The following is a 13431-nucleotide window of genomic DNA, read 5'->3' as shown; positions in this document are numbered from 1 at the left end:
ACCCTCTCCCTCTGCTCTGATGATGGAGCCACAAGGCCATGGCAGTGCTTGCACACCCCTAGTTAGGATTTCTGGAATCATACACAGCAAATGGGATGTGCTTGAGACCAGCTCTTGCCAAGGGGTGCTACCACTGGACCGTCCCTGGCCCTGACCTCAGCCTTTCAGGCCAATGCCCCCCAGTTGTGAGTGACAGGACCTCAGGAGAGCTAGCCAAGCCAAGGGGGCTGCACCCTGGGCACTTTCTTCAGCCTCCATCTCAGACACCTCCAAGGTCCAGATGTGATAGTGGTCCTGAGCTTCTGCTGGTTCCTCTGAGTTCGAGGGATTCCCCAGAACTAAGGACGCCTTTTCTTTGGGCCTATCTAAGGGAAGGGCAAGTTGGACGGGTTGGACTCGGCTCCCTATGCTGAGACCTAGTGGCCCCCACTGTGCTTAGGCCTGCTCCAGAGACCCCAGAGGGCCTTCCCAATGGTTTGCCTTATCCAAACCAGAGCAAGTGGAGGCTGAGCACTCCTGTAACAAGGAGTTCTGAAGCACTCTAGAACAGCACACCTGTTCTGTCCCAGGTGTTCAAGGACAATTGCTGCCGGAGGGAGATCCTGGCCCTTCACATCCACTGCCGGAACGAGGCCCGTGGCTGTGTGGAACAGTTAACATTGGGACAGCTGCTGGTAGGTGCCAAAGTCCAAGAGTCGTGCCAGGGCCCCACCTGGAATTTAATGCCAGATGCCTGCCTGGCATATGCAGCCTGGGGCTCGGCCCTAGCACTTCCCCCATAGATCTGTCTCCAGAGTAGAAGGGAGAAAAGCATGGAGAGAGTTCAGTCCTGGCTCACGTGCCCAGGCATCAGGCATGCTCCCAGAGCCCAAGATGTGGTGCAGGGGCAAGGCATATGCCCTGTATGTGGCTGACTTCGGTCCCAACCCCAGCACCGCCAGGAAAATCCCTGAGCACAGAGCCCAGAGTCAGCCCAGCACCCCAGTGGCTGTGGCCCCTAAACCAAACCTCTTTTTGTGGGGTGGGAGATCTTTGGAGCACTCGTGGCAGTGCTCAGGGGTGACTCTTGGCACTGTGCTTAGGGATTACTCTCATCGGGGATTAGGGCACCGTATGATTTCCTGGGGGTCGAACCTGGGTTGGCCAGGCCAACCTTCCCTTTGTTCTATGTCATCTATAGCCCAAACAAACCTGCTTGGGATAAAATGCCACACGGCTGCTTAGACTTGTCTATAAAATAAGTTTCACATTGTGAAATCACCGCACACGTGTATTTTCAACCTCAGGCGGAACAGTCTGATGAAGCAGGGTAGCTGCAAAGAATTAATAAACCAAGCCAGTCCAGAGAGAGAGAGAGAGAGAGTCACGGGGCAGAGGCTTCTTCCTCGACTCGTGGTCTCTGAGCACACCACGCTAGACTGACTTTCTTTTCTTTAATCTCCCAGCACAGATTTCACCAGAAGGGGGAGGGTTGAGTGATTCAGGTGGGCTTTCACAGGTCAAAGAGATAGGTTTAAAGGAAAGAGGAAGATAGATGGGGCACGCCTTAGCTTTGGCTTAACAGCTGGGCGTCATCGTACAGCTTGTTGATCATGTTGGATTAAACTCCATATTCTTTGTGGACCTGGAGTAAATGCAGGTTCCAGCACATGGGAGATGATTAACAGATTTGGGGGAGCACCAGCGCTATAGTTTGGGGAGCCCATCCATCTGCTCACCCACCCATCCCCAACCCCAGAGCCCGTGGGAAGCTCTGGTACTGCGCTGCAGTGTGGCTTGGCTCCGGGCTGCGACGCTCCTCTTCTTGCAGGTGCACCTGAAGAATGACTGTCAGTTTGAGGAGCTGGCATGCGTGCGTGCCGACTGCAAGGAGAAGGTGCTGCGGAAAGACCTGCGGGACCACGTGGGCCGCACCTGCGAGTACCGCGAGGCCACATGCACTCACTGCAAAAGCCAGGTTCCCCGCATCAAGCTGCAGGTGCGCCCTCCCCTGCCTAGTCACCTGCATGACTAAGCGGGGGCTGCCCAAAGCCACGTTTCAAATCTGGCTTCAGATAAATAGTTCCTGAAGGGGAAAGACATTTCCTTCTCCCTGGGGAACAGACTCAAGAGCCTGACATGGGGTCCAAAGTAACAGCACCACGGGGAAGGCATTTACCTTGCACATAGCCAACCTGGGTTTGATCCCTGATAGCTCATAGGGTCCCTGAGCCTGCCAGGAGTGATTTCTGACTGAGACAGGGAAAACACTTGAGTGCAGACGAGTATGGCCCCAAAACCAAAACTAAAGAAAGAAACCCTGGCACATGCTTGGGGCTTAACCCACTTGGCAGGTGGGTTCCTGGAGCCGCAGAAAAGGGTGAGACACTTGGCCACTGAGGCCCCAGTGAGGGCATCAGAAGCCAGAGTTGGGAGAGCCCTCCAGGTGCCCAGGGTCTGGGGGGCCGAAGAAGGCCCAGACAAGGGTCTGTCTGGGCCAGGCAGTGCTGGTGATGCAGAGGCCCCAGGGCAGGGCTCTTGGGGTCGTGCTGCCCCCTTTCTGTTGGGAGGGGAAGGTCCCCAGCCTTCCAAATGAGGGAACCTGAGGTTGCAATGGGACCTGTGGACACTGGTCTGTAGGGGCATTTCAGCTCATCTCCTGGGGGTTAATGCCTTTGCCTGGCCATGCCTAGCCAGGGGACCCTTGGTCCCCGAGCACTGTTGAGTTCTATAGGGGATGGCAGGGCTGTGGCCTGGTGCCGAGGAGCCCAGGGCTGCCCCAGACCTCTGAGTGTGCGTTTCTGTCACCCCACAAAAGCGTGGGTGAGTGGTTGGCTCTCCCTTGGGCCTCAGAACACCCCCTCCAGGTGATGAGTAGGAGGTGCCTGGCACTTGGAGCTGTCCAGCATTTCTGTGTCCCACTTCGTTTCGTGCCCCAAACTCCAACAGCCTCGAGTCTTCTTCTGTGCCCCTAGCCCCTGAAAGGCCAGCTGTCCCCTGAGCTCAGGGCATCTGCTCTGGTCTCACAGCCCCGCCTGGGGCTTCAGTGACACCTCAGGTCCCGAACTCAGGGCAGGAGGGCCCTGACCACTAGTCTCTGTCCCTTCCGTAGAAGCATGAAGACACCGAGTGCCCCTGCGTGGTGGTGTCCTGTCCACATAAGTGCAGTGTGCAAGCCCTGCTTCGGAGCGAGGTAAGGTTCGCGGGGTTGCAGGGGGTAGGGGCCAGGACTAGAGTGGCCCGGTCTGGGGTGGAGCTGCCAAGGAGTGAAGAAAGCAGATCCAAGTGTTTCTTCATGCTGTGACCATGCAAAGATGATGTTCTGAAAGTATTTGAAGACACCCCCACTGACCTCTAAAATAGGGGCTCCTGTAGGATCCCGGAAACAGCTTGGCCTGGTGGGAGGTGGGTGTGGCCAGAGGAAGCTGCTCTGGGATCTATACCCTGTTAATGACTGTTCTGGCAGCTCTGGTGACACCTGTGAGGCCTGAGCCCCTTCCCCAGCCCACCCTGTATTCTGGGGCTTTGATCTGAGGCACCTGACGGTTTTCCCAGTCTGAGGGTTTATTGTGGATTTGGGGAGGTAGGTTAGTTTTAGGATGCATCTGGTAGTGCTCGGGTTACTCCTGACTATGTGCTCAGGAATCACTCTGGCCGTGCTTGGGGGCCATATGGGATGCTGGGGATCAAACCCGCGTCAGCCACGTGTAAGCCAGTGCCCTCGCACTGTCCTCTTGGCAGCTCCTGCCAAGGCTAGAGTTTTTCAGCGTTTTCATCAGCCTGACAGTCGAGTACCAGAGCCTGGGAAAAGGGAAGCGGTTGGCCCTCCCGGCCACAGTCGGGAGGCCTAGACATGGGGTGTGGGAAAGACCCATATTCTTTCCTCCTGGATTGTCCCCACTGTGCCCCTAGCCTTCCGCTGTGGCTGAATTTAACCCAGACAATCCCTGATTGCCTGGATTCCAGCTGGGCAGACTCAGGCCTGGGCACTCTCAGAGCACAGCCTCACTCTGCCCCTGCCCTGCTCAGCAGATCAGGCTGACCCATAGTCGGGGGCAGAACAGGAAAGGACAGTCATTGTCCCAGACAGGAAGTTGCAGGTCGGGGTTTCCTGGGGCAGCTTCTGCTTGAGGCCCTTCTTCCTCTGTCCCCTAAGGACTTCCATCTGTAGGAGCGCCTGCTCTGGGACCGGCCTGGCTGCTGCGTGGGGGAAGGTGGGAGGTCCTTTTCCAGGGCCCGACCTGCTTCGGGCCAGCTGGCTGGGATTGTGTGTGCTGCGGGCAGGACATCCGCAATCCTTTCTAGTTTCATGTTCGTGCGATTGCGTTCGTCTTCTATGTGCATTTTAGTTCGTGTTGGTTTGGTTGGTTCGGTTTTTTTCCTTTTCTTTTGGAAATCTCAGCGCTGCAGATGACATGTCACCTTTTGAACAATCTGGTGTCAAGAATCTGCCAGCCAAGAGGTGTTACTGTGACTGTCCATGTATCTGGGGCCCGGTGTGTGAGTGTGTGTGTGTGTGTGTGTGTGTGTGTGTGTGTGTGCGTGCGTGTGCGCACGTGTGCCAGTGTGCCTGCTGCCTGTAGCAGGCCAAGTCAGCTTTCTCCGTGCCCTTGATACGTTGGACCATGTCCGTGCAGATGTTTGTGCCACAACTCATGTCTCTTTCCCGTTGCAGTTGAGTGCGCACTTGTCAGAGTGTGTCAATGCCCCGAGCACCTGTAGTTTTAAGCGCTATGGCTGCCTTTTCCAGGTCAGTATCCGCCATCTGTCCTTCCCACTCGCTGACATTGCGCCATGAGAGAGAGAGTCACCGTATGAGCATTGTGAGCCACGAGTTCTGGGCTTGAGCACTTGTCACGAGTCCCCACCCCTGCTGCGTGGGTACCGCGCTCCACTGTGAGTGCGCCCTGAGCTGTGCCCGACTCTGTGTCTGCTGGCACGAACCGGTGGACTTCCAGACAGGCGGGGGCCCCCCGTGGGACTCAGCGGAGTCAGCTCGGCCATGTGCGCCCCACTCAGCTCACCGCCCTCCTGGAGCCTCCTGAGCTCCAGCGTTCAGTCTAGCACCTGAAGGCGGCTGTGCGCGTGGCATTTTCTCAGCAGCCCCAGGCCCTCGAGTGAGAATGGCTCGTTTCTGCCCCCCAGCCCTATCCCGTGTCCCGTGTGGTTCTCTCATCTGTGTGTGTGTATATATGTGTGTCCATATGCATCAGGACGGACAGCACACATATATATAATGACCCTCTCTACAGAGTATCTATTTTGGAGATCATTCGAGGCATTTTCTATGGCCTGTTACCCCAGAATCAGAGCAGCTGTCCTCTGAAACAGTCGAGGAGTGGTCTGCATCTTCTGTACTCTGTAGACTGTGTGTTCTCTGTGTGGCCTCTTGACTCCCATGGACAGCGAGGGGCCCGAGAAGGCCAAGCCACGGCCTGCCTCCCTGTTCACGAGGGTCACCACACAGATAGATTCTCCCTGTCCACGCCTCACTCCTTTCGATGGCCACTGGGACAAAAGTGGAAGTGTCCTGGCACATCTGAGCCACGACGATGGGGGAGAGGGTGACGTGCCGCTCACGGGCATCTCCCTGTTCGTGAGGTGGGGCAGTGTCACGTGCTTGTGTGTGTGTCTGTGTGTGTGTATGTGAGAGAGACATGCATACCCACAAGTGGCTTAAGCCCCACATCTGTGTTGTCACAGGGAACTAACCAGCAGATCAAGGCCCACGAGGCCAGCTCGGCTGTGCAGCATGTCAACCTGCTCAAGGAGTGGAGCAGCTCTCTGGAGAAAAAGGTGAGCCAGGCTGAGCTGGGCAGCAGTGGGCATGCAGCCGTCCCCCTGGACACCCCATGTGATCCTGCTGGGAGTCAGCCCTGAGCATAGATGAGTGTGGCCAAAAAGGGCAAACAGCCGCACCCTATAGACCTGTCTCAAGAGCCTGAGCCACTTTCAAGGCCTGAGGACACCCTAGGAGAGAGAGTCAAAGTGCAACTCAAGAAAACAGCAGTAAAAAAGAAACAGGGCCCGAGAGCCAGGCCATCAACTAAGCTGTTAGTCTTGCATACACATGGCCAGCAGATGTGGTTTTGATCCTTACCAACTCACATGGTCACCAGGGCACAGTTCGGTGTGAGCCTCTTTTTTTTTGGGGGGGGGGGTGCCACACCCGGCGTTGCTCAGGGGTTACTCCTGGCTGTCTGCTCAGAAATAGCTCCTGGCAGGCACGGGAGACCATATGGGACACCGGGATTCGAACCAACCACCTTTGGTCCTGGATCGGCTGCTTGCAAGGCAAACATCGCTGTGCTATCTCTCCGGGCCCCCAGCGTGAGCCTCTTAGAATGAGAAGAAAAGAAAGAAACAAAGGTGGCTTGGTTTGTTGTTGGTGGTTGCTTGTCACTTCATGGTCATTTCTGCCTCCGTTCCTGGCCTCCCCCCAAACCTCCATCCACCTGCCCTCGAAGCCACGTGGAGGAGCCACAGCCACATCTTGGGCCTGACCCGAGACGGGCAGACTCCCTGAGTGTGACATATATAGATACATGGACACACATGCACACAGAGACACAGGCACTTAGATACATGAATGCACACGATGGCAAGTGCATCTCTCTGAAAGGAACACGTATAGATGCTTGGATACACATCAACGTGTGGACCTATCTGCACGTAGGGACACTCATGTAAAAAACATAAACACACAGAAGACATGCACACATCAGGTACATTGGCATACAGGTGAACACAGGAACGCAGTTCCATGGAAAGATGCACATATTGATGTGCGAACACATGCACAGAGATATATGGAATGCCTGCTCACAGAGAACACAACTTGGGCCATGGGGTAAGGTGTGCTAAGCCTATTGATCCCAGTCAGAATCTAAAGCCACTCTGATAAAAGGTTCATTTGTTTTCAAAGAACTGAAATTGGGGCCAGAGCTATAGCACAACCAGGAGGATTTGTCTTGGACAGGGCTGACTGGGTTTGATTCCCAGGATTCCATAGGGTCCCCTGAACACAGAGCCAGGAGGAACCCCTGAGTACTGCCAGGTGTAGCCCCAAAAAATCCTGAAAAGTCCCCATTCATTCCGAAATCGAGTTAGCCTACTGTTCTCTGTCAAGTGGCCTTAATACGGAGATTTAGAGAAACAGTGTAGGATTCTTCGTGGCCACTGTGGTATGTGGGAGGGTCTTGTTGCTGACACTCTGTGCACAGGCTGAGCCGGCAGTGTCGGCAGCAGGAAGCCCGTGTTTGTTCGCTTAGTCCAAGACTCTCGGACAGGTGTCCCTGCTGCAGAACGAGAGTGTGGAGAAGAACAAGAGCATCCAGAGTCTGCACAATCAGATCTGCAGCTTCGAGATCGAGATTGAGAGACAAAAGGAGATGCTTCGAAATAATGAGTCCAAGATTTTGCATCTCCAGGTGAGGCTCTGCAGGTGGCAGGCGATGGTCCCCGGCCTGGTTCTGCCCTGCTCTGGGCCTGTGTAGAGACACTAGGGTTACACCTGAAGCTTTCACCTCAGGCTGCCAGGCCAGCATGCCGCAGCCTCTCAGGCTTTCGTTTCACGAAGAGCCTTTGATTTTGCTCATTGTCACTTATAGGGGCCGCTTTTGGTGATGCCCAGGACCTAGTAGTGTTGTGGGGGGTTGGTAAACGACGGGTGCTAGGCCCATATTCCACTATGGAGCTCAAACTTGCTGCTTGAGGTAATTCCGGCAGGCAGGATGCCAGAGGACATTCTTCCAGAACACAAATTGCCCTTAGCCATTGGGTTTCAGTATTTTGGGGGGTTTGTTTGCTTATTTGTTTGTTTTTGTTCAGGATTACTCCTCGGGAATCACTCCTGGCGGGCTCTGGGTTCCATATGGGATGCTGGAGATCGAACCTAGGTTGGTTGTGTGCAAGGCAGATGTCCTCCCCACTGTGCTATTGCTCCGACCACCCTGTCGGGTTTCTGGAAAGAGGAAGGAGAGCAGCTGTGGCCCTGCCCCGTGGGGAGGCACATTTGTCTGCCTGCCCTGGGAGCTGTTTTCAGACACAGGGCAGGGCAGGAACACAGCCTGGATAAGAAAGGCACTTTCTGTGCTGAACCCACTTCAAACCAGTCTGTGGACAGGCTGGTGTCTGTATCCCTAGGGTCCCATGACAGCTCTGGGCCAACCCCTGCAGCGTGGTCAGGCCTGCTGGCAGCTTCTCCCTATGAGAGACTGTGGGTGAACTGGGGCCATCAAGACCTCAGGTCCCAGGGGGCTCTGCCTGCCCTACCTTGGGGGCCTGTCTGCCTGCGTCTCTCACCCAGAAATATACATGGGGAGCCAAAGCCACAGTACAGTGGGCATGTGTCGGACTCAGGTTTAGTGCCTGTCATCCCATGTGGTCCCTATGCCTACCAGAAGTGATTCCGAAGCACAAAGCCAGGAGTGACCAGAAAAAGAGAAAAAAGAATTACATGTGGGCCTCATGCAGGGGTTGTGTGAGCCTCTGGCAGGGGTGGGAGTCTCCTTGGGGCTGGCTCCGAACCACTCAAACCCACAGCCTCGCCTTGTCACTGGGAAAGTAGCTCCAAGGTTCATGAGACAGAGCCAGACCAGAGTGTGGGTGGGGGGATGGGGATGAGGAGTACAGCTGCACACAGTCTGCCCCCTCTTTTCTCTGCTGATGCTTCCTTTGGGCCCAATAGCTGGGCCTGAGGACACGTCCTCAGGGGCGTCCCTGCAGGCCACTGTCAGGTTGCAGTCAGACTCACTGTCCTCTCTTTCGGTACCTTTGACTTGGAAGCGAGTGATCGACAGCCAGGCCGAGAAGCTGAAAGAGCTGGACAAAGAGATCCGGCCCTTCCGGCAGAGCTGGGAGGAGGCAGACAGCATGAAGAGCAGCGTGGAGTCTCTTCAGAATCGAGTCACTGAGCTCGAGAGCGTGGACAAGAGCGCAGGCCAGGCAGCCAGGAACACAGGTGAGTCGTATCCAGGGGCCTGTGGCTCTTGAGAGAAGAGGGGCCCAGCCCAAGGAAGGGCCAGGAGTTAGCCTGAAGCCTGGCCGTTTCCAGCAGGGCAACGGGAGCTACAGAGCAGCCCTAAGCCCAGTGCTGACGGCTTTTCCAGGAACCAGTTCATGATCAGGCTACTTACTGTCAGATGGGTGGTTGGGAACGACTGGCCTCCATGGTCCTTTGCCCCAGAGTCCCTGAGTATTGGCAGGAAAAAGCTCCGCCAGAATCCCTGAGGAGACGTAGGCTGGGGACGCTGTTCCCCTTCTTGACAGCCCTGCCATCCATCTCTGTAGGCCTGCTAGAGTCCCAGCTGAGCCGGCACGACCAGATGCTGAGTGTCCACGACATCCGCCTGGCCGACATGGACCTGCGCTTCCAGGTGCTGGAGACCGCCAGCTACAACGGCGTGCTCATCTGGAAGATTCGGGACTACAAGCGGCGGAAGCAGGAGGCCGTGATGGGCAAGACGCTGTCATTGTACAGCCAGCCCTTCTACACTGGCTACTTCGGGTACAAGATGTGCGCCAGGGTCTACCTCAACGGGGACGGCATGGGCAAGGGCACGCACCTGTCGCTCTTCTTTGTCATCATGCGCGGGGAGTATGATGCCCTCCTGCCCTGGCCCTTCAAGCAGAAGGTAACACTCATGCTGATGGACCAGGGCTCCTCACGGCGGCACTTAGGCGATGCCTTCAAGCCAGACCCCAACAGCAGCAGCTTCAAGAAGCCCACCGGGGAAATGAACATCGCCTCTGGCTGCCCCGTCTTCGTGGCCCAGACTGTCCTCGAAAACGGGACGTACATCAAAGATGACACCATCTTCATCAAGGTCATAGTGGATACTTCGGACCTGCCCGACCCCTGACCCACGCCCCCCGGGGAGGTAGATGGAGCAGAAGGCTACTCCTCTGGGGGGGTTTGAACGGGCGTCTCCACCCAGGTCTTGCGCGCGGAAACGGGCCTTGTGGAGTGGCAGAAGCAGTGGAGGTGGCCGGGGCAGCGGGAGGAGCCCACGGAGGAGGCGGCCGCACGTTCCCACAGACTCGCAGCACCTCACTCAGAAGACTGACCGCAGGCCAGATCCGCACCGTCAGAGGCTTCCATTTCCATTGTTCACGCTCTAGTTAATCGAGGTTGGAAAACATTTATGCTAAACTCAAGAACCTGATTGATCTTCCTTAAACTTGACCACCAAAAAGAACATGTGCGCTCACGCACTCGCACATACACACGCACATACACCCCGGGGTAGCTGGACATGTCAGCATGTTACATACAAGAAGTTATGAAATAATAATGCAATTCTGGTATATTCCTTCTAAACTTCAAGAGTGCAATCTTGTTTCAAATATAGTCTATTGTCTATTTTTAAGGCCTCATCTCGGTCTCTCTGTTTTCAATGATTTGTTTGTCAGAAGACCCCCGAGGCCGCCCTCGGTCTTTCTGGAAAGTCTAAATTCAGAATCATGTTTAATTTAAAGCTCCACAGATGACGTTCCTGCAGACACTGTACTTTGCACCGGGATAGACTGAAGGGGGAGGAAGCTGTCCGCTGGCCATGCTGGGCAAGGCCGCCGAGTGTTATTTCTCGTTAGAAATGTCCCTGGGCCGAGACCTTCAGTGACGCTACTTCAAACTACCATGGAAGGAGGTTCGCTCTGGATGCTGTGCATCATTTTCAGATCTATAATTGTGTTCACCCTAAAATAGGGCATTCGTTGAACTCTGGAGTTCTCCACAAAAACGCTGTCGGTCTTGAAGTCCTGCCCCGTGTGTCCCGACGAGCTGTCCCGGCCGGCGGGCGGAGCCATGGCATGGGTCCATGTGCCTTAGACGGGGCGTGCTGCTCTGGCCGCAGCACGCCGGGAAGTGCTCGCTTGACCCGCCGTGTCCGACCGCCAGCTCTGTCTCCCCAAGGGCCCCGCTCTGGAGAGTGGGGTCCCTTCCCCGCCCCACCTCCCCGCTTCCGGAGCTTCCTGGCCACCCAGTCCCCAAGGCAGGTGCGGTGGCAGCGACACCGCCACACGCCACACCCACAAGCGCCAAGTCGAGCCCTCTGAACCCTCAGGAGGCCGCCGCGCAGTGTCCGCCCAGCGCCCGCTTCACTGTCCTACCCCTCCCAGGGTCCAACTGTGACCGGAGCTGGAGCCCAGGCCTCGCTCTGCGCTGTGCTAGGTGCTCTTTCCATGGGTGCTATGTGACGGTGCTTCCCGGGCCACTCCCCACACTGCCCGCCCGCCTCTGGGCTCCCGGGCTGAGCGGGGACAGCGGGCTGGTGCCCTGTGTGTCCTGGTGCTGCCCTGGGAGTGCCTTCACCCCAGTGCCTGCTGGAAACGCCCGCCGTCCAGGCTTCCCCGAGGGCCCCGGGGCCTCCTACGCCCCCCCACGCTCACGTGCCCCCCTTGTCTCTGTCCCCAGAGCTGTGGGGTGACAGGCCAGCACACACTCGGCTCTGCACAGCCAGGACCCTTCGGCTGCACCCCCAAAAAGGCAGGCACTGGAGGAGCCCAGCCTGGGTCCATGGGACTAGGCTTCAGGGGCTGCACTGCCTGTGGCTCTGCCCAGCCCTGAGGGGCACCTCCTGTGCTAGTGGGGCGCCTGGGATCCCTGGTGCCCACTATTGGTGCTCTCCCACCCACCAGCCCACTTTTGGTGGCACCCCCAGGCAGAGCTCCCCCGAGAAGAGGGAAATGCCCCCCATGGCTGAAGGGCCCCACCCTGCCATATCCTCCAGAGAGAAGGGGGCACTGGTGGGCTCAACTGGTGGTCTTTGGGTGATCAGAACCAGCTTTCTGGATCTATTTTGGGGAGCTCCACCGGGCTCAGAGGAGACAGTGTGTCAGCATGTGGCCAGCAGAGCACCGCCACAGCCCTACGCACACACCTGCTGTGCCCTCCTCCCCTCCACCCTGCAACTCCCAGGCAAGGCCCCAGAAGTGGGGCACCCAAGCCCCCACCTGCACCCACCGCACCTGAAGCCCCTGCAGCTGGGCAGGGGCCAGAGCAGCGGGGTCCTAGCTCATTGGCCGCCAAGCTGAGGGTGCAAGAGAAGCAGTCCCACCCCACTTCGGCCCCCCAGCTGGTGGCCTTGCTGCAGCCACGCCGACACCTGCTCCTGCACCTGCCCTCTGGTTGGTCCCCAGCTCCAGGGCCGATGCCTGGTGCTCAGGAGCTGGAGTGCAGCCCACAGTGAGCTTGAGGTGCCCACTGCAGGGCCAGTGTGCGAGGAGGGGCCACACCCTCAGCTGCTCCCTCCCTTCGGCAGGTTCCAAGGTTCCTGGTTAGTCCAAAGGGGAGCTTTTCGGCAGAGGAGTGAGTGTGAGGGTGCAGCCAGCACCCCCACCACCACCCCCTGTGCTTCCTCCTCAGCCCTTCCACACCTGCAAGCCCCAGCCGGTTCTCGATCCCGGCATCAGTGAGAGGAAGCGTGTGGGTCCCCTGGGCCAGCTGTCCACATTTCTAGAACCACGTCTTCTCTCCGCTCAGTGTCACCCTAACAGACCAAAGACTGAGTCTGCTGGGCCAGCCGCCAAGACTGGCCAGGAGTGGTGGCCAGAGACCTCCCTCTGCTCCCCAGAACCCTGACCTTGCACCCTTTCTCGGCGGGGCCCCACGGGGCTTCCTCATAGCATTATGATGTTGTACTTTTGTTCACTGTGTGGTTTCATTTGGTATTTATTTGCGTCCAAGGTCTTGAAATGTCTGTGTGTCTCTGCTATTAACTGAAGTTTGTAAGAGTAGAATATTCCAGCTCAAATGCCCGACTGTGTAGGAAAATAAATTTGCTAAGGACTCTTGGTCTCTCTGTGTCCTCACTGGGGCCCGGGCCTTCCTGCCATGGGGGATTGGGGAGCCGGAGGTCACACAGGCCCGCTGAGGTGGGAAGTCTCCTGGTAACAAAGGGGAGAGCCCCTTGGGGACAACCCTGGGCAAGGTGGGGTGTGACCTACAAACCACCCTTCATAAAGGGGGAATCTGGGGTGCTTGGATCACAGTCCCATCCCTCCAGGATGAGCAAGGTCCCCACTATGTAAGGTCACACATGGCAGGGGAGGCCACAGCAGGGCCCAACCCACTTTTCTCCATGTGACGAGAGGCCAGGCCCAGTGTTTCTCAGCTGGGCCCCCTGCTAGTGCCCCTCACCCCAAGGGGGGCTGTGCTTAGCTTCACCCCAACCTCATAGGTGTGCTGGCAGCAGGAAGGGCTAAGAATTAGCCTCAGGCCCCCTCAGACTGGCTGCAAAGCTCTTGGGAGCTCCCAGGCCGGTCACATTGGGTGCTGTTTGCTGGTCTTCAGGAGTTAGGGTGGGTCTGTGTCCCAATTCTTCCTGCAATGGGGGACAGGATCCCACACCCGGAAGGTCACATCTACTCCCCACGTTCCCTCGGGATCCTGCAGAGGCTGAGCAAAGCCCTGGTGGCTGATGCTGTGGGCTCCACGAGTCAGGAAGGGAC

At 57.1% G+C, this 13431-nt stretch overlaps 1 protein-coding gene across 2 annotated transcripts in view; it reads left to right on the top strand.

The window, feature by feature from the left end:
* TRAF3 (TNF receptor associated factor 3) overlaps nucleotides 1-12770 on the top strand; it is a 52671-nt gene extending 39901 nt beyond the window's left edge. For both annotated transcript variants that reach the window (XM_049790355.1, XM_049790356.1), the window contains 8 exons: nucleotides 570-674; nucleotides 1811-1978; nucleotides 3092-3172; nucleotides 4655-4729; nucleotides 5683-5775; nucleotides 7269-7409; nucleotides 8767-8941; nucleotides 9271-12770. In XM_049790355.1, coding sequence (XP_049646312.1) covers nucleotides 570-674; nucleotides 1811-1978; nucleotides 3092-3172; nucleotides 4655-4729; nucleotides 5683-5775; nucleotides 7269-7409; nucleotides 8767-8941; nucleotides 9271-9842 — 1410 coding nt within the window. In that variant the 3' untranslated portion in view covers nucleotides 9843-12770. The remainder of the gene's footprint in view (nucleotides 1-569; nucleotides 675-1810; nucleotides 1979-3091; nucleotides 3173-4654; nucleotides 4730-5682; nucleotides 5776-7268; nucleotides 7410-8766; nucleotides 8942-9270) is intronic.
* The last annotated feature ends 661 nt before the right edge of the window (nucleotides 12771-13431 follow it).

The sequence above is a fragment of the Suncus etruscus genome, chromosome 17 (genome assembly GCF_024139225.1).
Source record: "Suncus etruscus isolate mSunEtr1 chromosome 17, mSunEtr1.pri.cur, whole genome shotgun sequence".
Lineage (NCBI taxonomy): Eukaryota > Metazoa > Chordata > Mammalia > Eulipotyphla > Soricidae > Suncus > Suncus etruscus.
Note: the sequence above shows the minus strand (reverse complement) of the source record. Positions and strands in the feature narration are given on the sequence as shown.